Raw genomic sequence first — 27,229 nt, 5'->3', positions numbered from 1 at the left:
TTCGGATTGATCCAGCTCCAGCCATTGTGGCCATCTGGGGCGTGAACTAGCAGAAGGAAAACCTCTCTCTCTCTCTTCTCTCTCTCTCTCTCTCTGTCTCTCTGTCTCTCTCTCTCTGCCTCTATAACTCTGCTTCTCAAATAAATAAAAAAACTTAAAAAAAAAAAAGGAACCAATTGAAAACAAGACAGAAACACACTGTTCTGGTTTCATTGTGGTGGGGGGCTCAGGTGTACCTACAAGCCCCCACTGTCCTATTCCTTTCACCCCCAGGCCCAAGGAGCCCACAGAGGGCACTGTTTAGAAACATACAGGCTGAGGTACCTGCTGGCACCTTTCTTTTGTTTTTGTTTGCTGCTTGCATTTCTGAGCTGGTGCAGTGAGCTACGTGGGCAGCTGGCCTGGTTTTCAGAGTCCAGAGCAGAGCGGGCATGACGGCGAGGATGGGAGGAGATGGATGCCAGGCCACTCTCCATCCCCTGGGAGCTGCAGGGCGGGGGCAGAGGGACACCGGGGAGCAGTCTCAGAGACACAGGGACGCCGCCTTGCAGTTGAGTCCAGGCCCTGCGTGGCTGGAAGGTGGCAGCTGGGCCCTAAGGAAGGTCAGAGGCATGCAGACTCCTGCGCAGGGCGGCGCCAGGTGCAAACGCCCCATGCAGGCCACTCTTGGGGCCCAGGAGCTGATGGGGCTGGAAGCACGATGACCATGGGCTCTGTGGGCCCCGCGGGTCCCTTGATGGCCAGCAGGGCTCCCTTGGGCAGCCGCCTCCTTTTCTCTGCCCTGGTTTTCTGGGAAAGGAGGCCACAGCCAGCTGCCTCTGGGGGGATGAGCCAGAGCCAGCTTCCTGCTGACCACACAGCAAAAGCGCCCCAGCCGCCGCTCCTCTGGAGTGACTGGGGCGCACCCGCCCCCTCTAAGGCGCCTGCCTGCTGCACCACCAGCTACGGGGTCTGCCGAGAGGGAAGGGGCTGGCCTGCACCTTTCACAGGGTCATGGAGGCTGCAGAGGGAGGTCGCTGTGCTCCAGCACATGACTAAGTAGGGACAGGGTGGGTGAGTGCAAGGCAACAGGGAGTGGTGGGGCCTGGGGCCAGTGTGGAGCCGGTGGCTCCATATTCACCTCTGGAGATGTCAGAAATGTTAGAAACACCGTGCCAGGCTACAGGAACCACCCGCAGGCCTGTGCAGCCCTGCACAGCTGCAGCTCGCCGCGCCTGAGGCTGCGTAGCTCTGGGCCCCGGGGGCTCCCTGAGCCTGTCTGCTGGGCTCTGAACCCCTCCGGCAGAGGGACGGTGGCAGAGAAGCCAGCTCACTCAAGGGCCCCCCACTGTGCCCACACAAGCCAGGCATCCACCGAGTTTCAAGTCAGCCCACACCCTCCCCTTAAGCCTGGGTGCCCACCGGGATCTGGCCTGGACCAGGTGCCAGGTGGACCTGCAGCAGGGGGAGGACTGAGATCGGCAGTGAGAAGCAGGTTGGCGGCTCAGGGCGGGGCATGGGGCTTTGAGGGTGGAGCATCAGCGCAGGGGGCGTGGCCAGGGCTGGAGACCCAGGAAGCCTCCAAAATCCTGGGAGGAAACCCGAGCAGTGAGGCAGGTAGGTTGGAGTATGAAGAGGGCAGAGCCCAGGGACGCCTCACCAGAGGCCATGCTGTCTGTCATGTGGTGCACGCGGGCCTAGCGAGTGAGCACAGCATCTCGACCCACGCTCTCACCGCCGTCTGCAGAGAACCAGGCTGGGGCTGAGATGCAGGCTGAGACCGCAGAGAGCTGGCAGCCAACCTGTGCTAAGGACGCCCAGGCGTCACCTCACCTCCTCCTGGCCGCATTGCATCTCCAACAGGGGACCCCCGGGAGGGCCCCGCCTGGGGTTCACGCTTCCCCTTCACAGTGCCCCCACCCCCAGGACCCTGTCCCCCATGCTGTGAGCAGCCACCACAGCCACCACCAGCACCCACTGCCAGCCTTGTGAGGGCCTACCTTGGGGGCCCAGACCTCCCAGGCCACCAGTGTGTAACCTGAGCCCCAGCTGACATCCAACCGAAGCTTCGCGGAGGACCCAAGCAAGGGCCACCCCGCCGAGCCCACTCAACCCCCCCCCCCACCAAGCCACCAAACTCATACACGTTCCTTTTCGGCTGCCACAATGGGAGGCTTACGTGGAGAACTGGGCCAGTCCCACTCAGGACAGCCCTGGTGGTGGGTATGTGGGCTGTGCCCATGTTACAGCTGAGAATGCTGAGGCACAGAGCCGGCCAAGATCCACTGCTGGTGGTGGGAGCGGAGGCCACGCCCTCTGCTGTGTACCTGGGGCTGCTGGACGCCTAATCTTGGGAACCCCAACTTCCTGCCAAGATGTCCCTTTAGAATCTGGTGCCCCCCAGCCACCGAGCTCCTCTGCACTCCTGGACCACCCCCTCCCCGCCCCTGCTGCAGGGGTGGGGGCAGGGGAGACAGACCCGGCCATTGTCGTCCGTCTGAGCAGGGCTGGGAGCAGGTGGCAGCTCCAGCTGGGGACCCAAACGTTGACAAATGACCTTGCACGTGTTAAACAAGAAAGATGGCCCGGCCAGCCCTGGAAGGCCCCGAACGCGAGGATGAGAAACGGGGCCGATCTGTCATCTTGCGGGTCTCAGTGACAGGGGAAAGGGACCAGCTCCCACAGGGACCGCACAGCAGCCCAGCCTCTAACGAGCCCATTGGAGACCCGGTGCGCCTCAGGAGGCACGGGCGGGAGGCCCCGGGTCCCAGGGAGAGGAGAAAGGCTCCCACGGAGGACATCAACAGGCTGAGACAGCCCCAGGGCGGGGAGCCGGGGACTTGGGGAGAGAGACAGGCAGGAGGCGGATGCGAATCTTGCTGTTTAGGGTGTGGGACCCAGAGCAGGAGACCCCGCGTTCTGAGCCTCAGCATTCACATAGGCGACTCGAGGTGTCGAGGTGACAATGGTCCCTGGGCACGCCCGTTGCGGCGGCGGGTGTGTGTGTGTGTGTGTGTGTGTGACACTGCTCTGCACGTCCCTAAGCGATCCAGCCATTCCCTGGGCATCTCCAAGAGGCTGGGGGTGTGGGCTCCAGGGCCCGCCTGCCTGGGTTGGAAGCCTGCTCGGACAGGAACCCGAGTTCTTGGGCACCCCCACCCACTGCGTTTGCACCTCGGCTCCCCGCTGCGTCAGTGTGCAGGATGTGGGAGGGCCATCGCACGGAAGCACGCTGCTCCCTGCCCTCCCACCCGTCTCCAGCGCAGGAGCTGCTCCACAGGGAAGGGCTGGGTCATGGGAGGCGGGGCCTCGGCCGGCTTCCCTGGGATCGTCCTATTGGAAGGGGTTGGGACCAGAGTTAAAGGGTCAGGGTCCCTTGAAGGCCTGGTCTTCCACCATGTACCCTCCCCGCAGCAATCTGCCCAGCTACCCTGGAGTCAGCGCCCAATAAACATGTGCTAAGTGGCTGCGTGGCTCTGTGGCTGCATGGCTCCGTGGTCCCCAGCCACCAGGACAGACGTGCACGCCCTGCGCCCAGTGGGACACTACTGCCTCCCTCCCTCCAGCACCACCACTGCCATCTGCCTGGGGGCTTCTCACAAGGATCTCTCTGTCCCAGCCGCGCTCTCCAGATCACACGACTCAGGGCCACAGCATCCCACTCTCCCCTGCCCATGGTCTCATGCCATGAGCTAAGCCAGGGCAATGATGACCAGGATTCTGGCCGGAGTATTGGAAGGAGACCCCATCTGTCTGCTGGTATGGCCACAGTTGTAGGATTTTGGCCTAGAACTGTGTCTAGTGAGCCTCTTTGCTGCCACCCACGGAAAGGCTGCTTGAGAATAAACACAAAACACGGGGGACAGAGACAGGGAAGGGGGAGAGGGTGACCCAGTTCCAGATGAAATCTCCTCGTCCCCTGGATCCAGCCGTGCCTGAAGCAGACATTATGGCAGCTCACGCGACATCTATTCCACCCATTCACCATCTGAGAGGCCTGAGTCCTTCTTGGCCCTAGCCTGCGGGAGCTGAGCCAAGGGGGCTCCTGATGCTCCCCTCCCCCACCCTCCCAGCAGTGGTGATGACTCAGCGAGAGAAAATGACCAAGGCTGAGCAGAGGGAAGCTTGGGATTTCAGTCAGTGTGGCAGGAAGAGGAGCTCCTCCTCTGGTGTGCAGCCTTGGGAGGGCTCTCCCAGCACCAAGAGAGAGCACCCCATGCATAGAGCTCACTGGAGCACCGGGCTGCTCTCATAGAGGAGAGAGCTCGACCCCCTGGATCAAGCAGATCCTGAAGCCCACCCACAGCTGCCTTGGCAGTGCAGTGAACCAGCGCCTAGGCTGATGTGGGCGGGGCCGGGCAAGACAAACCAGAGCTCGCTGGCTGCTCCGGCTGCACATGTCGGCTGCACAGACTTGCTCACTGAAGCCGGGCACTCCACGCCCTGCAGACGTAGCTCTGCCTTTCCGGAGCTCAGTACACCCAGGGCCCCCTCCCTCAGAGTCCTCCTCCCCAACTGGACCACCCAGAACCCTCTGCGAGTAGACACCGTGCACGGCTGTGCTCCAAGACAGCTTTAGGTACAGCTGCTGAAGTGCGACTTTCATGCCATTCCACTCATGACGCTTATGTTCTTCTCTGGACGGATTTGCAAACCTTGCCACCTGTGACTGCCATCCTCCTGCCCACGTACCCTCCCTACTCGGATGGCAGAGCTGCTGACGTCCCAGCATGCCTTGGGGCCCCGGACCAAAGGCCGCTTACCAGAAGGACCACCCGTAGTCCCAGGAGTGGGGTCTCCAGTCCTCAGGGCCGAGGCTTACGGTGACCTGGAACACCTGCGTGTACATCATGTGGGCGACCATTCCCAGGAGGCCTGTGGGGCAGACAGAGCAGGGCGTCAGCGAGCTGGGGGAGGACAGGGGACAGAGTGTGGGAGCCACAGGACCACGGGGAGCCCGAGACCAATCACGCACGGCCGGTGCACAGTGAGCTGGCTCTGCAGATCAGCCGAATGTCCCTGCGCGAGGCCAGCAAAGTGAACACTCAGGCTGTTGCTGCCGCCACTCCCCGGCTCTGCTAAGTGTAGCACGGAGGCAGCCGTGCTCACCAGGCAAAGCAATGAACGTGACCATGTTCCAATAAAACTTTATTGACACACACAAGCACGGGGCCGGACGTGGGCGGGGCCCATGGCTTTGCTGCTCTCTGTGTCAGAGGTCGCCTGGGAGCAGCTCCGCCTCATCAGACTAACGGGTTGAGAAATTGTGGATGTTTAATGCCGTCAGGATTTTTAAAAGGGAATCAGATGGGCTAGAAATGTCTGAGACCTTCAAGCCGGGGTCAGTGCTATCCGGAGAAACATGCCCGCTCTGTGCAGGAGAGGTGTGGGTTATCCATGGCAAGAGGAAGTGTGATTTTTCAGTCGTCCAGGAGCCTCTGGCGTGGAAAACATTGGCCTTGTGGGATCTGAGTGCGAATCTCTCCACCATGGTTTTCCTGTGTGACCCTGGGCAAGGCACTCCACCCCTCTGAGCCGGGAGGTGAGGCTACGGCAGTGATAGGAGGCCGGGTGGGGTATGCCAGGGTGACTGTAAGCCAGGGGCACGGCCGGGACTCAGTCATATACACTGAGGCCGAGCTGTCTGTTTTTTAAAGAAAACAGTGAATCCTTTAACAAATCAATCATACAGATGAAAATATACAGTATTGATGAGGAAGATGGGGGTAGACAGAAGAAGAAAGAAACCCAATGATGCTTGTACACCTGTATGCCAAGCATTCCGTCACTCAGTCACCTCCATTATGATCTCTTTAAATCTTCATAACAGCCTTCGGAAGTAAGTACTATAATGAGGGTCACGTACCGTTGCTCAACTTGCCTACGGCACCTCTCCAAAGGGCACCACTCACATCCCAGTCTCAGCACACGCAGCCCCCGGTGTGAAGTCAGAGCCGCACCTGCTAGGCTGGATGTGGCCACCCTGACTCTGACAGGTGAGCAAATGGAAGGTGGAGCCGCAAAGTCTGTCCCGGGTCACGCAGAGCATGGAGGAACGGCTCCGCCGTGCAGGGCTGGCGCCTAGCGCAGTAGCTAAGGCACCATTAAGGCCGCCCACCCCACACCAGAGTGGGCTGGAGTCAGCTCACCTCCCGAGTCCAGCCTCCTGGTAATGCACCTGGGAGGCGGCAGAGGACGACCCCAAGTCCTTGGGCCCCTGCACCCACACGGGAGACCCGGATTGAGGTCTGGGCTCCTGGCTTCGGCCTGACCCAGCCCTGGCTGCTGCAGGTATTTAGGGAGTGAACCAGCATATGGAAGTCAAAGATTCATGGACGGGCAGTGGGGATAAGAAAAATAAAAGAAGCCAACAGTGAATGTGATCCCGGAAGCCAGCCTCTGCCTGCTTGCCTGTTTTTATTTTGGAGGGGTCAGGGGTGGTGTACACTCTGTCTTCTGCAAGTGAAAGCAAATACTTAACTGTTTCTCTGATAAAGGGGGAGGGGCAGGAGAAAAAAAAAAGCCAATGGCCATGGTGTAAATACTCCAGAGGCCGGTTCCAAGATGGCGGCGCCACGGGCCTGAAGGCCGAGCAGACGCTTGTGCAGTCAGTCCCTGAGTTGAGGGGCCAGGGCAGACACATGCGCAGTCAGTCCCAGTGGGCGGGGCCAGGGCAGAGACATGCGCAGTCAGCCCCCCATGGGAGGGGCCAGGACAGAGACATGCGCGGTCAGTTCCCAGTGGGCGGGGCCAGGGCAGACACATGCGCAGTCAGCCCCCCCGTGGGAGGGGCCAGCAGACTCCAGGGCCTGCCGAGACAGCGGGCTGGGTTCGGCCGCCTACGCACGCCTCTTACTGCTCGATGACAGTAGGGCGGGTGAGACATTCTGGGGTCCGGAAACCCAGAGCGAGGAGGGTGACAGTGACAGGGGCTGAAGCCCCCGCCCAAGCCCTCCGCAGTCAGGACTGGGCCCATTCCATGGTTCGAGATGACGGCTCACCACTGTTTATTGAGCCGCCGAGTTGCTGCCCGAGAGTTAGACCACTTGTCATTCATCCCTCGCCATTTTGATGTCTGTGTCTTTGAATCTGCCTGTCTGTACCCCTGGTCAATTTTACCCTAAAAAAAAAAATAATAAAAACAAGACTCCTCCGCGTCAGTCGGTGGAAATTCTGTGTCTCTGGCTACTATTCCTCCATAGATTGCAAATGGTCTTCTGCTGCACTTTTTGTTTTCCAACTGATAATTTAAGAGTAGCTTTTGTTTATGGGGAAATTGGGAGGTACAGAGTTCCAGCATTCTGCCCCGCCCCCACCCCACAATCTCCCCTGGTAGGAATGGGGTGACTGGGGTACAACTTGGGAACCAGGGGCGGGCGTGGGGGCGCGGTGGCTTACCGCACCCCATCTCCCAGTGCCTGGGGTTGAGCCCAGGCTCTGCTTCACAGCCAGCTTCCTGCTGCTGGACCCGGGAGGCGGCACGTGATGCTGCAAGTACTTGGGTCCCTGCCAGCACGCAGGACACCTGGCTGGATTGCAAGTCTCCCCTTTCTACAGAGCAGACACCCTAAATCAAAAAATAGAATCTAAAACACCCCCCCAAATCTGAACACCTTAGAGTGCCGGTGTGCGCATTCCATACCTGACTGCTGAGCCACAGTCAAAACGCAGGTGGCACTACAAGCTGTCTGTATGAGGTGTATGTGAAACACCAAGACGTGGACTTCCGTCCCATTCACAAAATATCTTATTATGCCTATGCAAATATTCCACAAATCTGAAAAAGACAACCCAGAACTCTGCTGGTGCCACTGGTGCTGGGCGTTTCAGATACGCAGTGTGCAACCTGTGCCCCCGCCCCTGCCCCACATGCACAAGAGGCTGTTTCCGAACTCCTTCCCTTCTCCCCCTGCCCACACCTGTGGTTTCCTGATCTTCCACCTCTGACACCACCGATGGAATTCCCAGGCCAAGTGGTGGGGATGCAGGGTGGCTCCTACCTGCTCCCTGGGTGGGGGATGCTAGCCCAGAGGCCAAGTGCAAATGCCTGCTCTCTGCTGTCACACCCAGGGGGCTGGCGTGCAGTCGCAGTTAAGAGGCGATGCCAGGGCCAGCACTGTGGTGTAGTGGGTAAAGCTACCGCCTGCAGTGCCGGCATCCCATATGGGAGCCGGTTCAAGTCCTGGTCAAGTCCTGGCCGCTCCAATTCCAATCCAGCTCTCTGCTATGGCCTGGGAAAGCAGTAGAGGATGGCCCAAGTCCCTGGGCTCCTGCACTCAAGTGGGAGACCTGGAGGAAGCTCTTGGCTTCGGCCTGGCCCAGCCTCAGTTGTTGCACCCATTTGGGGAGTGAACCCAGTAGATGGAAGGTGTCTCTCTCTCCCCATCTCTGTTACTCTGCCTTTCAAAAAGATTAACTAGTACATGCTTTTAAAATAAAACAAAGGAGGGGATGACCACAAGGCCAAGGATGCAGGCAGAGGAGCAATTGTTGGCTTTGCCCACACGGGGGTCACAGGCGACCTTGCCAGCCCCTGTCTCAAGGGCAGAGGCTCAGTTAGAAGGGGCTGGGAAGAGGAAGAGTGGGCAGGAGACGGGAGGCCTCTGCACATGCGAATACATGGGCATGGCTACCTTGCCACACCCACCCAGGACTGGCCAGCATCGAGGGGGTGAGGGCCATGGTGGGAGGGGGTCCTAGGACGCAGAGGGCAGGCTTTGGTGAGAGCTGGGCTGCCTCCCCAGAGCCAAGCCATCGAGGGAAGAATTGTGCCTGCATGAGGGTCAAGTTCCTGGGCAGAGCGGTTTCTCTTCTTTCCACCAAGCAAGGGGAGCGGCTGCCAGGGAGGCAGACGCGGAGGGCAGGGGAGAGGCTAGGGAGCAGGGAGCAGTGGAGAAGCCAACAGACGGGGGATGTGCACGTGGCACGATGCGAGGCGCTGCGTGTGCACCTTGGGAGATCTGTGTCCTTGGATTTAAAGCATTCACGGCAGCCTAGAGACACAGGGTCATCCGGGGATGTCCCAAGTCACCCTGTGTCCCATCCCTGGGAGGAGTGCTGGCTGAGTCCTGAGGCAGCCGGGAGCGCAGGTGACCCCGTCTGAGGCTATCGGCCTGGGTGAGGGCCTGCAGGGATTGTGGTGACCTGCTTTCCAGGGCGCCTCTTGCAACTCGCCCAGCTCTGCTTTGCAGGCTTTGGAAATGTTATGTGCGTGCCACGCTCCATTTGATTGCAACATCCGGGAGCTGGCTGATGAATTGACTTATAATAGGGCTTATTAGGAAAGAGGCTGTCTGAGTTGCCACGGAGGACACTTGGGGAGCACTCAACATCTCCCCAAATGCCCTGGGCATGGACCTCGCGTGGCCAGCATTCCACACACATGCCGACAGGGACTTGAGACACAGAGGTGCTGGCAGGGACTGGAGGAAGTGGGAGCTGGGTGAAGGGCAAGGGAAACCCCTGCTAGCGGCAGTCTGGCATCCTAGCAGTCACTGAGCATCTGTTGAGCACCTACCGTATACACCAGGCTTTTTCTTGTAGGCACGGCCTGGGAAATGGAGAGGTCAGAGAGGATCCTGGAGGAGGTGCCACCACGCGGGGAGAGAAGGGACCGTGGAAGAGGGATGGGGAGCAGGTGTAGCAGCTTGGCATGGCCGGGACAGGTGGGTAGGTAGGGCCAGCGGGAGGCAGCCAGCGAGTAAGCAAGGACGCGTTGTGACAAGTCCTGTGCCCTCTTGGGAGGGCAGCCTGTGCCCTGAGGGCAGTGGGCAGTGGCAGGCATCGCAGTGGGCATCGGAGGTGCTGCGTGGAAGGCAGGAGGAAGGGCAGCCAGAGGGGCAGCGGTGGCTCTCATGGCAGGAAAGGAGGTGGCCAGGCCAGGCTGCCGGGGTGCAGGAGGTGGACTGGGGCCAGCCACAGCACGCTCGGCACCACCGCGATGATGGAGGAGTTCCCAGAAAACCCTCCCTCGGGTCCTGCAGAGCCTGGCTCAGCAATGCAGAGGGACTGGGGAAACGGGGAGTGGCTCCTGGGACCCGCCCAGTTAGCATCCAACCCCCCACAGAAAGAGAACTTTGCAGTCCTCGGGGGCGGCTGTCCATGACCCCAGTCAGCAGGGGGCCGAGGGCCAAGCCAATGCCCTGTCTGCATGTGTCTGAAACAGCCAGATGCTCCTACCACAGAGACCAAAGGCTGCCTCTTCCCCAAGCCCTTCAGCCGGGGTGGGGGAGGGGCCCTCACTGCCAAATGCCTTGCTTAGTGCCCTGCCCGGGGAGCCGGCTGCGGCTATGTGTAAAGCCGCCCCAGACCTATTTTTAAAGCACGAGCTATTTTTAGACTCTCTCGAGAACCCGCAGCAGCAGACTTCAGAGTTTTAAAAGTTCCTCCTTACACGTAACCTCAATCTTTCCAGCTCCACAATTGAAGACGATTGCTCGTTCTGGCCTCGGAGGACAAGTGGGCTGTGGCCGGGGGCACCTGCTGGAGAGGAGTCTCCTGGGGCGTCCCCCGGCCTCTCCCCTCGGCAGAGACCACCACCACTGCCCTGCCCTTTCTCCACTGGAGACGACCGGGGCCATCAGTGTCACTCTTGTTGAATTCTGCCCAGTGACCCAATTCAGAGGTGATGCTGAATGCAAACATTGCAACCCCCAAAAGGGGCAAAACTCCCACAAGCAGTCTGGTCACCCCAGCCCCATTCCCAGCCCAGAAGCAATGAATGGGCTTGGACACCCCCACTGCCACCAAGTGGGAGTCCCAAGTGGGCCCAAGGGCACAGTGGGTGAAACCCCAGCCTACAATGCGGAATCCCATATCAGAACGAGGGTTCTAGTCCCAGCTGTTCCATTTCCTATCCAGCTTCCTGCTAAAGTGCCTGGTAAAGCAGCAGAAGATGGCCTAAGCATGTGGGCCACTGCCACCCACATGGAAGACCCTGATGGAGCTCCTGGTTCCTGGCTTCGGCTTGGTCCAGCCCTGGCTGCTGTAGAATTCGAGCAGTGAACCAGTAGATGGAAGATTTCTTTTTTTCTGTCTCTCCCTCTCTGTGTCACTCTGCCTTTCTAATAAACAAACAATAAATCTTACAAAAAAAAAAAAAAAAGCAGGTGCAGGAGGGTGGGAGCAATGGCAGAGGCCAGCGCAGGGCAGACGGCTCTTCCGAGCCTCAATTATCTTCATAGCTCTCTGCACGCCCCAGCTGAGAGCAGCTGAGAGGGAAGTCACAGCTGCAGATTGGACCGACTGGGAATGGAAAATACTCAGGGAAAAACACTGCCTGTGTACTGAGCACAGAGAGACTTTCCTTCTTGTCATTATTCACTAAACAATACAGTGTAACAACTATTTGCAAAGCATTTACATTGTGTCAGCTATTAGGAGTCAGCTAGAGGTAATTTGAAGTGTAGGGTAGAATGTGCATAGGTTGTTTGCAAATACTGCACTATTATATCTTTTTTTAAGACGTATTTATTTGGAAGACAGAGTGACAGCAAGAGAGGAGAGATGGGGAGAGAGATTTTCCATCTGCTGATTCATTTGTCAAATAGTCCCAGCAGCCAGATTTGGGTCAGGCTGAAGCTGATCAAGAACTGGAAGCTCCCATCCGGGTCTCCCACTTGGGTGGCAGGAACCCAAGCGCTTGGGCCATCTTCCACTGCTTTCCCAGGCCCATCAGCAGGAAGCTGGATCGGAAGTGGAGCAGCCAGGACTTGAACCAGCACTCCGATGTGGGATGCCACCGATGCAGGCAGGAGTTTAACCCGCTGTTCTATAGCCCTGGCCTCAGAAGGGACCTGAGCCTCTGCAGACTTTGGTATCCACAGGGGTCCCGGAAGCCGTCCCCAGTGGTCACTGAGGCAGAACTGTAATTTAGTGCTGAAACCAGGACACTTCTGAGCCTGCTGAGGAGGGGACAAAAGGTGCCTGGGCACAGCAGGAGCACAGGGAACTCCCTAACAACGGAGGAATGAATGAATGAGGGGACGAGCACCCAGCCTGCACTCAGGGCGCCCCTGCCATTGCCTACAACCTTCCCTCTGCCAGGGGCTTCCATACCCCTGTCTCTGATGGCTCAACAGGCCTCTGTGCTGTCTGTTGCACAGGTGACAATGACAGTGGTGGCGGGCACCAGGAGGGGAGTCCACGTCTGTCCTGGCCCATGCCCACTCACTCATTCCAGCACAGGCACTGAGCCAGGCCCTGTGCTGAGGGCTGGAGAAAGAGGGGCAGGGGATGGCGTAGGTCCTGGCTGCTCAGGGCTTCTGCTCCAGGGAGGGAGACAGATGCCAACAGGAAGCTGCCATCGAGGTCTGAGAATCAGGACCTGGGAGGTTTGGGGACCCTCAGAGCTGACCTCGGGGGGCACCTGTTGTAGGGGGCATGGGACGGGGTTTGCAGCTGAACCTGGAGGAGTGAACCAGGCCACAGCTGCCCCAAGTGTGGGTACAGTCCAGGTGGTGCTCAAGCCGATTTTAGACCAGGATTTGTAAATGTTGGCACTACTGACAGTGGGAGACAGGGGGTCCTTTACCAGGGGGAGCTGCCCTGGCCATGGCAGAAGGCTCAGCAGCACTTTTCCACTGTGTACAAGGAACAGCCACACACACGCACACACACACCCATGGGGACACACACACATGGGCACAGACATTCATGCAAGCACACAATGTACTTGCAGACGCACATGTGTACAAACGCACACACATGGACACACATACACTCATGATACACATATGCATATTCACACTTATGGACACACCCATGCACACACACCTATGGGCACACACCTGCATACACACCCCATGCACACACCTATGGGCACACGCGCACACACACCCATGCACACACAGCTATGGGCACACCCATGCATACCCACATCCATGGACACACACATGCACACACACCTATGCACACACACCAATGGGCACACCTTACACACACACCCATACACACACACACACCCATGGGCACACCCATGCATACCCACATCCATGGACACACACATGCACACACATCTATGCATACACACCTATGGGCACACCCTACACACACACCCATACACACACACACACCCATGGGCACACCCATGCATACCCACATCCATGGACACACATGCACACACATCTATGCACACACAGCTATGGGCACACCCTACACACACACCCATACACACACCCATGGGCACACCCATGCATACCACATCCATGGACACACACATGCACACACATCTATGCACACACATCTATGGGCACACCCTACACACACACCCATACACACACACCCATGGGCACACCCATGCATACCCACATCCATGGACACACACATGCACATGTAGCAGTCATAACAATCAGAAAGGTCTCCAGTCATTACCAGTTGTCCCTGGTGAGGGCGGTGAGGGGATCTCTGCCCCCCACTGTCAGGAGTGCCAGGGCTCACCGCTGCTGGTCGCTGGTTTAGATGCTGCATGCACTTTTTTAACAATGGGAAGGTTTTTTTTTTTTTTTTTTTTTTTACACTTCTCTTTATGGCAAGTGACACTGCCTTCTCATTTCCGGCAGGGATTCGAAGTTTCCTTTTGGACTGAATGCAAGCTGCAAAACCAGTGAGGGAACTGGAGGAAAATGCTGAGTCAGTGACGGCACCTGTGCCCTACGGAGGTGCAGGGAAGGCCACGCAGCCCCACTGTGAGGCGCGCTGTCTGCTGAAGGGGGCGGCGGGATCCCATCGGCATGTGGAGGGATTATAACAGTGTCTCACACATGTGTGACGTGCCTGGGAAGCCTCAGCGGGAAGTCGTATGGGCATGCACAGCTGCTCTCTTGGATGGTCAAGGTCGGCTTTCCCTCCACCTAGCAACAGGTGGTCTGTGGCTGGGCACCCGAGGAACAGGTGCACCTAACTTTGAGGACCCCCTAGTGGGGGAGACAGGCATCTTTACACACACACTCCTGGCAGGCAGGGGGCTCTGAGAGGTGGCTGCCCCTGGGCAAGCCCATCTGAGTGCCTCCTGGGACAGGAGCTCATGGCAGGGACACGGGCAGAATCACTCCCTCAGCTTTCAGCTCTCCTCCTGCCTGTCTCTGTCTGTCCTGCCTGTCTCTGTCTGTCCTGCTATCTTGTCTGGTTTCCCACTCTGTCTCTCCCAGAATATCAGCTCCATCTGCCCAAGCTAGAGGCAGGACCATGGGCTGCATTTGGGTCTCAAGGCTGGAGTCCTCCCTTTCCCACTTGGCCCAGAGCCTGCAAGGGGAAACCAGTGAGACAGGGTGGGGAGGGGCTGCAGCTCCAGTCCCCACCCCCTCTCCTCCCCCTGCCACTGGCTGGCTCCTGCTTCCCCTCCTAAGCAACCTGGAGGGCACCACTCCCAGCACTGCCCTTCCTCCCCTCTGGACAGCCTGATAGACAGCTGGATAGACAGCCAGTGGCAGGAGCCCAAATGCAGACCCTGCTTCCTGCAAGTGCAGGAGCCTTGGCGTGACCCTGCAGCCACGCTGCGAGCCCATCCCGTGAGCTTCTCTGCCCACGGAGCTGCCTGTGCACTAAGAAAGTTGGGGGCTAGGCAGCCGCCTCAAACCCCCGGAGAGCCTGAAATGATGGCCTCTCCCTTTCTGGGGGCACTGAACAGTTTGTAAAGCTGTCCTGGCCTTACCCCAGGGAGGCTAGGCTGGGTCACATCCTATTTGATATGCAAGAGGGTGGGGCTCAGAGAGGTAAAGCAGCCCACCCAGGGTCACACAGCATGGAAAGAGCCATGTATGTGAAGCTCCCCAACTCCACATCCATCCATCACAGCCACTTCCCCTCATTCATTCATTCAACATATGCCAGGGTCTCTTCCCAGCTCAGGAAATAAAGGGGAAAATAAGACAAACAAGTTCCCTGCTTTCGTACAGCTGACGTCCTTATGAAAGGAAAGAGTAAATGCAGAACTCTTAAAAATCAGAGTTGGGGGAGCTGGCACTGTGGCACAGCGAGTTAATGCCCAGGCCTGAAGCACCAGCATCCCATATGGCTGCCAGTTTGAGACCCAGCTGCTCCATTTCCAATCCAGCTCTCTGCTATGGCCTGGGAAAGCAGTAGAAGGTGGCCCAAATTCTTGGCCCCCTGCACCCACATGGGAGACCAGGAGGAAGCACCTGGCTCCTGGCTTCGGCTGTTGCGGCCAACTGGGGAGTGAATCATTGGATGGAAGATCTCTCTCTCTCTCTCTCTCTCTCTCTCTCTCCTCTCTTTGTGTAACTCTCACTTTCAAATAAATAAATAAATATTTTTTAAAAAAACAGAGTTGGCGGCCAGCACTGTGGTGTAGTAGGCTAAACCTCCACCTGCAGTGCCGGCATCCCATATGGACAACAGCTCGAGTTCCAGCCGCCCCACTTCTGATCCAGCTCTCCGCTGTGGCCTGGGAAAGCAGTAGAAGATGGCCCAAGTCCTGGGACCCCTACATCAATGTGAGAGACTTGAAAGAAGCTCCTGGCTCCTGGCTTTGGATCAGCGCAGCTCCGGCCATTGCAGCCATCTAGGGAGTGAACCAGCGGATGGAAGACGTCTCTCTCTCTCTGTCTCTCCCTCTCACGGTCTGTAACTATACCTGTCAAATAAATAAATACAATCTTGAAAGAAAGAAAGTAGGGGAGTGTGGCTGCAGCCTGGGCGTAAGACCAGCTCGGGGTGGGGTGGGGGAGCTGGGGTTGTATTTGGAGCACAGCAGAAGCGCCCAGTTGCAGGCAGTCAGCCCTGTTGACTTCCCATCACCCACGAAAGCACAGAGCATGCAGTGGAAGCCTGATGATGGCGGTCGACTCCTGAGTGGCCTCCATCCTGGCAGGTCTCAGAGCCCCAGGCCCCGAGAGGCCATGTGGACAGTGTACGGCTGCTCTCTACACGCTGCCCACTGGATAAACCTGCCTTCCAGCCTCCTGCCCAGAGATAAATGGTGGGCTAGCTTGAACACCGCATACCCTTGTCTCAAACTAGCCCCTGGGGAGTTTCCAGCTCTTGGGAACAGCACTGAAAATATCGTGTGTGAGCGGGAGGGTCTTCAGTGGAGGAGGGTCCACCAAGGCAAGGGTCTCCAAGGGCTCAGCTCAGCCACCTGCAACAGCAGAGCTGTGGCCGGTGGGAGATGGCAGCCGCTGTGGACACCAGGCCCAGGCAGAGACCAGGAGGTCAGGGCAGGGAGGAGGAGCCTCAGAAGGGTCTGGGAGATGGGGTGGGGGTCGGCTTCTGGTGGGGGAGAGGAGCTGGCGATGGTTGTCAGAACAGCACCACCCCTTCTGCCCAGCGACTCCACCTGCAAGAACTGGCACTGGGAGCTGCTGTGTGTGGGCAAGGGCACTGGTGACAGCCCAGCAGGGAACCAGGAGGTGAAGCTATGGTGACAGAAATCTACATCTCGGTGGCACTCCTTTTTCTGCTGCTGTAATGAAAAGACCTGAGGCTGGGGGATACAGAAACTGTTTACGCAGCACACATTGTGGAGGTTCAAGGGCAAGGCACGGACCCCTGGTGAGGGTCCCTCTGGCTGTAATGCATGGTGGGTGGTCTGCTCAGAGTGTGTGCAAAAAGGAACAATCCCCTGGCCATAGGAGAAGCCAGGATGTGATGGGGAGGGGTCAAGAACATGTCCCCACCCCCCAAGGTCCCCTCTGAAAGGGCCTAACATCCTCCAACACTGCCACAGAGGGGACCAAGCTTTCAACCCGCAAACCCTTGGGAGACCATCACCGTCTCCACACCCGGCCTCACCCTCTCCCACTCCTCTGTGGTCACTCTGGCTCCCCTGCTTGTCCATGAATATTCCAGGCATATGCCTGCCCCAGGGCCTTTGCATTTGCTGTTCCAACTACTTGCACTGCTCCTCATCCAGACATCCCTATGTCTTGCCATTTGTTACTTACTTGGGGCTCAGAGTCCAGTCCTCTCCACAGTGCACGTGGCTGGGGCTATTTGGAGCTCAGAGGAGTCAGTGGCCTCAGGGTCTTGTTATCTCTCAGAGGTAAGCCATCTAGTCATAGGGCGTATGTAAGCTGCCACGCCTGCCACACCTGCCACACTGCCATTTATTCTGGTTTGGTTGCTGCCTTAGGTGGCCCCATGCCCTTGGCATGTAATCTTTCCCCCTAACCAATAGGGCCACCTGTGGTGACAGATTGTACAGGATCATGTTACAACAGATCCTGAAGTCCCCACGGTGGGGAGACCACGCCCTCCTTCATGGCTTGAGGAAATGACCTCGCTGGGGGCCACACATCTAGGAACCGGAAGTGGCCTCCAGAAACAGTGGCCTTCCACCACTGTCTTTGCTGGAGACTTCAGGAGCAGAAATCTGACACCAACCACAAAGACCGGAAGTGGACCCTTCCTGGAGGAGTTCCTGGTGGGCCCGGCTCTGGTGGACACCCAGGCTGCAGCTTTGTGGAGCCAGCCTGGGACTCCCAACCCTCAGCGGTGACCTAGTAAGTGTGTGTTGTCTCAAGTTACTAAGTCGGTGGCAATATTATTGCATACCAATAAATAACCCAACAGGGCTGCAAACATTTGGCTGTGGGCCCTGAGCCAGGCCTGACCAGGGCTATGGACTGAGTCCCAGGCAGCTGGTGGGGCTGCAGCCTGCCGCTCTCCTCCTGGGGCTGCTGGGGCAGCCAAGCCTGTGGTCCAGCCCAGGCCACACACACAGTCCTGGTGCCTCAGCAGCCCTGAGGCTAGATCCCTCCAGCCCACATCCCCAGCCTGGCTGCAGCCAAGTTCTCTAGGTCAGCCTCCACCCCACTCACCCCTGCAAACACACATGGTGCAGAGCAACACAGACCCTTAAAGACAGCACAGTTCAAGTCCTGCCCCCAACATGTATGTTTCTGATCTCTTTGTGTGTGCATGTTTCAAATACATGTGTGTTCTGTAGGGATGCTTTTTGGGGTAGTAGGTATAGAATTCCATACTGACTTAATAATGAAAATGTTGTAATTGTATTGTTTAAGAGTTCAGCTGTTCAGATGACTTTTTTAAAAAAGTTTTTTATTTGAAAGAACAACATAGAGAAAGAGATCTACCATCTGCTGATTCATAACACCCCCCACCCCAACCTCACCCCTGCCACCAATGCCTACCCACCCCAACCTTGACCCCTACCACCAGTGCCTGCAATAGCCAGGGCTAGTCCAGGCTGAAGCCAGGAGCCAGGAACTCCATCCAGGCATCCCACATGGGTGGCAGAAGCCCAAACACATTAGCAGGGAGCTGGATGGAAGCACAGAGTAGCCAGGACTGGAACCAGCTCTCTGATATGGGATGTGAGTGTCCCAAATGGCAGCTTAACCCACTGTGCCCCTAGCTAATATTCTGTTTCTCTGTTAGTTTCTGAGGTGTGTGTGTGTGTGTGTGCATGTTAAAAATCTCTACCTGCCACTGTTGATTTACCTACTTCCTCTTGAAGCTCCATCAGTTATTATTCAATATGTTTTGAAGCTTGTGCAGTAGGTAAGGCTGTGCTTATGGAAGATACATTTTTCCTTGTTTTATTATCCTTGTTACTCACCTATAATTTCTTTATTTGTCCCTTATGATCATTTGGTCTTAAATTCTACATTACATTTAGGCAGAGGTGCTAACCCAGCTCATTTTGATACATATCTTCCAGGCATGTCTCACCCCAGCCTTTTCTCTTTTAAAGTGTTCCTCTTCTATTGTTGAATCTAGTTGTTTTCATTCCTACAGCCAAGGAGCCTTGTCTTTTAATTGGCAGATTTAACCCAGTCACATTTACTTTTATTTGGATTCATTTCCACCCACTTTAGCATGCACTCATTCTGTCACTGATGTCCCAGGGGTACACAGCCAAATAAGACAACAGGTCTGAGCGGCCTGGGGGAATAGCATCACTTTCAGGGGACAGCCAAAGGAGAGACCACAACTCAGAGACCACAGAGACACCAGCTCAGGGCATTCCTCTGACATCGGCCTGGCTCCCCCCACCCGCCTTGCACTGAAGACCCCACAGTATTTGGAGCTGAGCTCATCTGGGCTGTATGAGGACTCTTGTGGTCATGAGAGGTGGCAATGTCACCCCAGATGGCCGCAACAGCCAGAGCTGGGCTGATCTGAAGCCAGGATCCAGGAGCTTCTTCCGGGTCTCCCAAGTGGGTGCCAGGGCCCAAGGACTCAGGCCATCTTCCACTGCTGTCCCAGGTGTGTTAACAGGGAGATGGATCAGAAGTGGAACAGCTGGGACTCAAACCTATGGGATGCTGGCATTGCAGGCAGCAGCTCAACCCACTGCACCACACCACCGGCCCCTCCATCCTCCCATCTTAAGAAAATAGCATTTGTGGTGTCGGGCAGTTGCTACAAACATCCTAGAGCTGAACCTTACTGCCCTGATTTCTATTACATGCTCATCCCTGAGCCAGCCATGGTGGCCAAGGGGCTAGGACGCTGTGATGGGACCCTGGGGCCACTTCTGTGGTGGGTGTGGGGGGTGTCAATGTGGCCTGCCTGAGAGCGGGGAAGAGACGGATTCAAAAGAAAAGTCACAGTGCTCTAAGCTAAAGAAGGGGAAAAGCACATGAGAAAGGCAGAGCCACAGGGATCCACAGCAAGTGGCAAGGTGGCTGTCCGAGGCTGGGTGCCGGATGGGCCCCAGCGCCCTCCTCCTAACTGCCATCCCCACAGCTCCCAGCATGGGCCCTGAATGCCGAGGTCACCCAGCCCCTGGGCTTAACATCCTCAGGGACGGCAGCCCCTCCCCTCTGCTCACCGGCAGCCACCACCAGGTAAAGCGAGAGGAAATGACGGAATGACCTTTGGAAAAATACAACTCTGCCTCGGATCAAAGAAGACTCAGCGTCTTGGACCAGAAGACGACCGACCACAAGCCAGGGAGGAGACCAAACAGCCTCTGACACAGCAAAATGCAGGTCACCACGTCCTTGCGTGAAGACTCCCAAGGGAAGCTCTGTGTCCTGGCCCTGGGTGCCAGGACAGAGCCTGGCTCTCTGTGAGGGGACAACTCCTCTAGGACTGCAGCCACACCAGACCTGTAATCCACTCACGTGGTGCCCCAGGCTGCAGACACACGGAGATGAAGGGAACAGGGTCCTGGCTGTGGCTCGGGGTCTGGGTGGGGATGCCTGGCGGGGTATCCTTGGTCTGAGGGCCAACTAGTGTGTCCGGTGCCTGAGTCCAAGATGGCAGCAGCCCACCTGCTCTCCTGTGCACCAGCCCCAGCACCCATAGGCTGGGCCCCTTGAGCTCCAGTCCAGCACTCTCCCTGGACTACCCCCTACCCCACCACCGCCTGGCTTCCACCCCGCAATGGCCCCCAAGCCTCTTACCCTTCATCACCCCGCTCCTGACTGGGACCCTGCAGCCTGTGTTTCTGAACTGGATTCATCAAAACAGAAGCACTGTAGGTTCCTAGGACTTTGCTCTCCTGGTCACTGTGGGGGACATGTCTCCTGCCCCAGTATGACCTGGGCTCTAACTGGCCATCTGTCTGTGTGGCTGGGAGCTCTACTGGCCTTGTCAGACCCTGGGGGACACATGGTGGGCAGAGGAGGTGGACGTGCCTGCCCTGGACAGACATCAACAGCAGGCTTAGCCACCTCCCTCCCTCTCTCCCTCTACTCTCTCTCTCTCTGTGTCCCTAAGTACCATGGTCTGCATGCCCCCTCCCAGATCCCTCTTTCCTTCTGTGGGTCTGACCTGCCCCGTGCCCATCCCCTGTCACATGCACTGCAAGCCTTGTCACCATAATACCAAAAAGCCACTGCACGCTGTTGAGTGTCCCGGAGTTGCCGTGATATTACCTGTTCTATTACAGTCATCATCCCCAGAGTCAGCCGGTGCCCAAGCACAAGGCTAAGCACGTTAAACCAAGGGTGGGGAACATTTCTTCTGCAAGGGCCATTAGGATATTTAGAACATCACTCAGAGGCCATACAAAATTACCAGCTTACGCTGCACCCACATGGGAGACTCAGAGGATGCTCCAGGCTCCTGGCTTCGGCTTCTGATTGGCTCAGCTCTGCCATTGTGGCCATCTGGGGAGTGAACAAGCGGATGGAAGACCTCTCTCTCTCTCTCTCTCTCTCTCTCTCTGCCTCACTGTAACTCTGGCTTTCAAAAAAATAAATAAATCTTTAAAAAAAATTATCAGCTTAAAAATTAGCCTGCCTTAGATGTATCGGATGTCGAGTCCAACCTGAGTGCACCTTGTCAGGGCCAGGCCAAATGATTTTTTTGGGGGGCCTCATATGGCCTGTGGCCCAGACGTTCCCCACCCCTGCCTTAAACCCTCACAACCCCTTCTGTGATAGGCGTCAGTATTATCCCACTTTGAAGTCAGGAGAACTGCGACTCGGGGAAGATGGAGAACTTGTACAAAAGCACACAGCCACCGACGCAGCCATGACCCATGCCTGGGCCCCACACAGCGCCTCACTTGATGGAAGGGATGCAGCTGACCCCACCCCTGCCAGATTCTAGGGATGTAAGAATAACCAGGAAGGAGCAAGTCCCATTCTAAGGCTCCCCCTCCAGGGAGGTCGGGCAGGTATAGACACGCTCACTGCACCGTGTGGCCCTGGGCCCGGCTCCCCTTGCAGCTGAGTGACAAATCTCTGGGCCCTCTTTATCTTATCCCTAAAATATGAGTGAGGGGCCCCAAGATGTTGTCTGGAGCACTGGCAATGGTGGAGGAGGAAGTGGGGCCTGGATCCGTCACAGGCAATGCAGCCTAGTGGGCACCACCCCATGAGCTGTCCCTGGACAGCCTCAGAGCCTGGTTCCCTCCAACTTGGAGGAGACACGGGAGCTGGACTGTCCACTAAGCCCTTGCCTCTGTGTATTAGAGACCCCAAGAGCCTTGCTTCTCCCCCGTCACAGGGCTTCCGTTTCTCTGCTTGGTTCCCTAACAACTCACTCCTCTGGGGCTGCATCCTGCGCCTGTGCTGCCCTCTGCTGGTCGCACCAGGAAGAGGGCACTTACCTCTACCTCAGCCTGAGCAGCTCCAGCTGCCTCACCCTCCAGAGGCCACACCTCTAGGCACCTGCCACTTCCTGGCCACGCCCCTCAGAGTCCAGCCTTCTGGGTGGATCAGTGCCTGGGCCGCCAACACCCCTCCCACCGTGGTGGGATTTACTACATATTTTTATTACACTTATTAAAATTCTGGCTTCTTCCCCAGGTTCCCAGAGTCCCATTTCTGCCTGGCCCTGTGCCTGGGGCCAGGCTCAGGGTAAGGGAGCCTGATGGCCTACATCCTCCCCTTGGTCCCTGCTCCCAGGAGGAGCACACAAAGGACGCAGTGGAATTTAAATCACAGGTGGTCTCAGGGGGCCAGCGACAGGACACAGTGCCCTTCTTCCTGCAGATGCACTGGCTGCCCTTCAGCCAACAGGTCATGGCTCCTGGAATCTTCTAAAACCTTCCGACCCCTCTGCAGACAGCACCCTCGCTTGCAACATGCAGCTCATTCATTCACCTAAGGATATGACGCTTCCACAGTCTGGGAGGTGCTGGCGCAGTCACGGGGAACAAGGTTGCGGGTCTGGGGGACAGGGTCGCGGGTCTGGGGGACAGGGTCATGGGTCTGACCCAGCCATTACCCCCCAAGGGCTAAGGAGGAGAACGACACTCATGGTGAAGCAAAATCAATTACGACAAACACTAAAATAGAAACATGTGCAGCCACGATCAAAAACTGGCAGCCCATGGGCTGAATCCAACCTGCAGATGTTGGCAACAGCTGTAAAACAAAAATAAAAGGGGGCTGGCACTGTGGCGGAGCCGGTAAAGCCACCACCTGCAGAGCCGGCATCCCATATGGATGCTGGTTTGAGTCCCGGCTGCTCTACTTCCGATCCAGCTTTCTGCTGTGTACTGGGAAAGCAGTAGAAGATGGCCCAAGTCTTTGGGACCCTGCACCCGCATGGGAGACCCTGAAGAAGCTCCTGGCTCCTGGCTTCGGAATGGCCCAGGTCTGGCCATTGTGGCCATCTGGGGAGTGAACCAGCAGATGGAAGACCTCTCTCTCTCTCTCTCTCTCTCTCTCTCTCTGCCTCTGCCTCTCTGTAACTCTGCCTTTCAAATAAATAAATAAATAAATAATCTTTTTTTTTTTTTTAAAGATGGTTAAAATACACGATGCGTTTTTTGGTCAACATTAAAAAATCTGGAGGATGTGCCTGAAAACACGGGAGTTGGGGCTTCTCTCGTGAAAAGCAGACACCTGAGCAGCCCCTCGGGGTCCTCACTGGCTGCCCTCCCCAAACTCTTCTGCTGAAACTTCATCCCTGGCGAGCTGTCTCCAGGAGGCGGGGCCTTGAGGGCAGGCCTTGGGGGCGGGGCCTTGGGGCAGGACTTAGGGGCGGACCTTGGGGGCGGGGCCTTGGGGCGGGCCTTAGGGGCTGCTCAGCTGCCTCCACACGTGGAGGCCCTAACCAGATGCCGAATCTGCCTGCCACTCCCGCACCAGCACCCACACTTCCCTGTTTGCTGGCAACTCCTGAGACCCCCGTGTCACTCAGTCATCTGTGTTTCCCCCTAGGCCCCTGCAGGATTCTGTGCTCTAAGCCCTGGAGAGAGCCTGGAGGAGGGAAGAGGCAGGTTTGCCCTGGCCTTACAGGTGAACTTGGAGCTGGGCATGGAGAGATCAGCCTGCATCCCGGGGGTCGGGGAAGGGGAGAGGATAGGGAGGAAGGCAAGGAGGAGGGTGGGGAGGGGTGCCATGGCAGCAGGGGAGGGGGTGAGGCTCAGGGTCCCCTAGCCCTGCCAGAGCTCAAGGGCCCCCGCTTGGATGGGCTCCTGACCTAGGGCGACCCCAGCTCCCACCCTGGTCTTCTGGGACTGCCCCAGGTAGGTGAGAGCGAGGCTGTGGGTGAGTGCAAGTGGCAGAAGGAGGGAGCCCGGGGTCTAGGAGTTGGGGAGGGGGGTGCAGGGGAGTCAGGGACCCTGCGTCCTGGGCTTTGATAGGCGTCTGGTGCATGCCACGAGCTAAGGAAAGGTTGGTCCGTCTGCTGCTGTCTTCTGTGTCTCCCTGCTCCTCCTTCCTCCCTCCCTGGGCCTCTGTCTCTGTCCCTCCCTCTCGTTTTGTCTCTTTCTCCCACGTGTGTGTGTGTGTGTGCGTGTCTTTTTCTCCTGATCTGTGTGTGTGCGCGCGTCTGTGTCTGCCTCCAAGCCTTCCCCATCTCCTGCTGCCTCTTTCCCTCTCCCTCTCTCTTTCCTCCCTGCCCCCCTCCCCCAGGAAGTACTTCCCAACGGAGGGCCTGGCCCCACCCCCACCCCCAGCAGGAGCCCCCCTCCCACCTTCCCACTGTGCTCCTGACCCCAGCACAGTCCCCACCTCTGCTTCTTCTAGGACTGTTCCCTGCCCCTTGGGCCTGTCCCCGGGCCCAGCCAGTTCTAGGCACACGGTGCTCTGTGGCCCTGGCCCCACCTCTTTGTGGCCAGATCCATGTATGGTAACTTCCAGCCAGGCTCACCCATGCTGGCCTTCCCTGCACCCTAGACCTGATCTCACCGAACCTCATCCTGACCTTGTTGCTCCTTCACGTAAAGCCCTCGGGGGTTTCTCAGTGCACCCCACCCCCACCACCCAGGACGAAGCCCCCATTTCCCGGCCTGTTGTCCCAGGCCCCCTTTCCTGCCCTGACCCCATGCTATCCTAGGTGAGGCACCTTCCCTGACCATGAAAACCTTGAGCCGCCCTGGCTTGGGCGGGGCGCAGCTGGCACCTGGCGGGCAGAGGCCAAGGAGGCTGCTGAACATCACACAGGGCACAGGACAGCCCCCCAAAAGGGGGCAGACCCAGACGTCAGCAGGGCCGCGGTGGAGGGCACCCGGCCTGGGGCACTGGAGGCCACCTCGTGGCGCCCAGGGACGATGCACTCACGCACTGCGTGGGGACGTTCTGCTCCATGCCAAGCCTCGACCCCATGCCGGTCCCGGCAGGCTCCGTGGAGCTGAGAAGTGACTGTGGCTAGGGACATGGTTGGCGTGACAAAGTCCCCACCCAAGGCATGACTGGCAGTGAGGCTGGCGTAGACAAACCAGCGGTTTGTTCCATTAGGTAGCGTATGTAGCACTTGACCGTGGCACCGAGCCCACACAGCACTGTCTAGTGCACTTGCTGTGCTAGGTGCTCCTTCCAGTTCTCAAAGAAAGGTTGGGGCAGGCAGGGTGCAGCGGGCGAAGTTTGCCTGGGACACCCACATCCCATATCAGAGCACAAGAGTTCAAGTTCCACCTCTGCTTCCGATCCAGCTCCCTGCTGATGCGCCTGGGAAAGCAGCAGAAGATGGCCCAAGTGTCTGGGCCCCTGCATCCACGTGGGAGACCCGGATGGAGCTCCCGGCTCCTGGCTTCAGCCTGGTCCAGCCCTGCCTGTTGCTGACATTTGGAGAGTGAACCAGATGGATGGTCTCTCTCTGTGTCACTCTGTTTTTCAAATAAATAAATGTCACTCTTCCACGAATTTCTAGAAATGAATTTACTGTGAGCAGTGGCCGTGTCAGGCCAGGCACAGCTGGACTTGACTGCACCAGGAAGCCACGAGCCGAACTTGACTTCCACCTTCTGGGTGTGTGTGAGTAACTCCGCAATGTTCGTCTGGCGACGCATCCCTCGCTGTCCCCGTTTCGAAGGGACCCATGGCGGTTCAAGTTCCTTCACCAGCTCATCGAAAGCGCACGGCGTGCCTCGCGCGACGAGTCCACGGTCTAGGAGCTGTGCTGAAGCAATCAGGCCAGGGAGGAGGACAGGGCAGAAGGGGCCAGAAGACGGTGGGGAGGGAGGGACGCTGTCCCCAGGAGGCGTCACCTGCACCGAGGCCCCAGCACTGAGGAAGGGAGCCAGGAAGCCTGGCGGTCCGAGCGCCAGCCAAGGTGGGGAGGGTGACCTTGGAGACAGGTAGAGGCCCCACCGTGCAGTCACAGTCATGGCCAGGAGCTTGCTTTCCATTCCACAGATGCTTCAACAGGTCAAATTAGGCGGAGTGAGAAAAGACTCCCCTCTATTCTCCAGGGGCCGGGGACTTTGTATCATGCCGAGGGCTGAATACACGATGACAAGCAGTGTGGGGCCCATGGGTAAGGTGCAAATTGATCACAGCCATCAGTCCTCCAGGCCTGCCCGCTCCACATCCCCACAGCCAAGCAACCGGGGCTGGAAACCACTCCAAGGGGAAAAAAAATAATCGCTTCTGTACGGAACACGGACAGACACTGCTCCTCGTCGTGATTCTGTAAACGACTTGTGAGCACCGTGGTTTACAAGGCATTCACAACGCATTTGTCCCACACATGGGAGGGGCAGGGTCTGGGCGAAGACCCCCATGTCAAGGCCCTGAGCACCCTCCGAGTCTGGTACCCAGCAGGGGCCCTGGAGCCAATCCCTCCAGGATACCTGGGCATGGGTTGACGGTATGCTAGCAGGTGCATCCAGATAATATTTTGAGGTTAAGTTATGTTCACTGGTTTGTTTTTTACCCCCTGCTATATTCCCACCTCTTCCCTTTAAGGTTCCAGACCTCCTCGCCCCAGAAGTTTTGCAGGAAAGGGGGGAGCAAAACCCATCTGCCAAAGACTTTGCTCGTTGGCTTTCATTTTCAAAACACCTTCATTTATTGAGAAGCCAGGAGTCTCTGGGAGTGGGGTAGGGGGAGTCATCTTCCAATACTCAGGATGAAAACAGATTGGATTTTTCTCTTGGCTGGGGCACGAGAGGGAGCCGAGGTTCCAGAGTGATGTTGGACATACTTGGAATTAAAGAATTAGTGACAATTGCCATACAATACGGCCGTTCTTCCTCCAGGTTTAAACCCAAGAGAAAACCAAGTGCAGGCCCACACAAAGCACGGGTACCTGAAGGTTCACAGCAGCACTACACACAATGGCCACAAGGTGGCAACAAGCCAAAGGCCCATCAACCGATGACCTGGCAACAAAAAGGAGGGCTACCCATACGATGGGATATTACTCAGGCATGAAAAAGGAGAGAGGCGTGGGCATCTGCTCCCATGGACATGAACCTTGAAAGCCCCACAAAACAGTGTATGTTATTTGAGTCCACTGACACCATCTGTGTAGAGCAGGCATGTCCTGGAGATGACAGTGGGTCAGCAGTTGCTTTGGTGGGGGGACGATAGCGTGGTGCCTTCTGGTGGGCGGGGTTTCTTTGGGGAGGGGATGAAAATGTCTTAAAATCAGATTACGATGTTGGTTTTCAAACCTACCAAATTGTAGGCTTTAA

General features: G+C 57.3%; 1 protein-coding gene across 3 annotated transcripts in view; it reads right to left on the bottom strand.

The window, feature by feature from the left end:
• LOC133750192 (germ cell-specific gene 1-like protein) overlaps positions 1-27,229 on the bottom strand; it is a 186,643-nt gene that overhangs the window by 25,167 nt on the left and 134,247 nt on the right. For all 3 annotated transcript variants that reach the window (XM_062179623.1, XM_062179625.1, XM_062179624.1), the window contains one exon: positions 4,743-4,854. In XM_062179623.1, coding sequence (XP_062035607.1) covers positions 4,743-4,854 — 112 coding nt within the window. The remainder of the gene's footprint in view (positions 1-4,742; positions 4,855-27,229) is intronic.

The sequence above is a fragment of the Lepus europaeus genome, chromosome 21 (genome assembly GCF_033115175.1).
Source record: "Lepus europaeus isolate LE1 chromosome 21, mLepTim1.pri, whole genome shotgun sequence".
NCBI lineage: Eukaryota > Metazoa > Chordata > Mammalia > Lagomorpha > Leporidae > Lepus > Lepus europaeus.
Note: the sequence above shows the minus strand (reverse complement) of the source record. Positions and strands in the feature narration are given on the sequence as shown.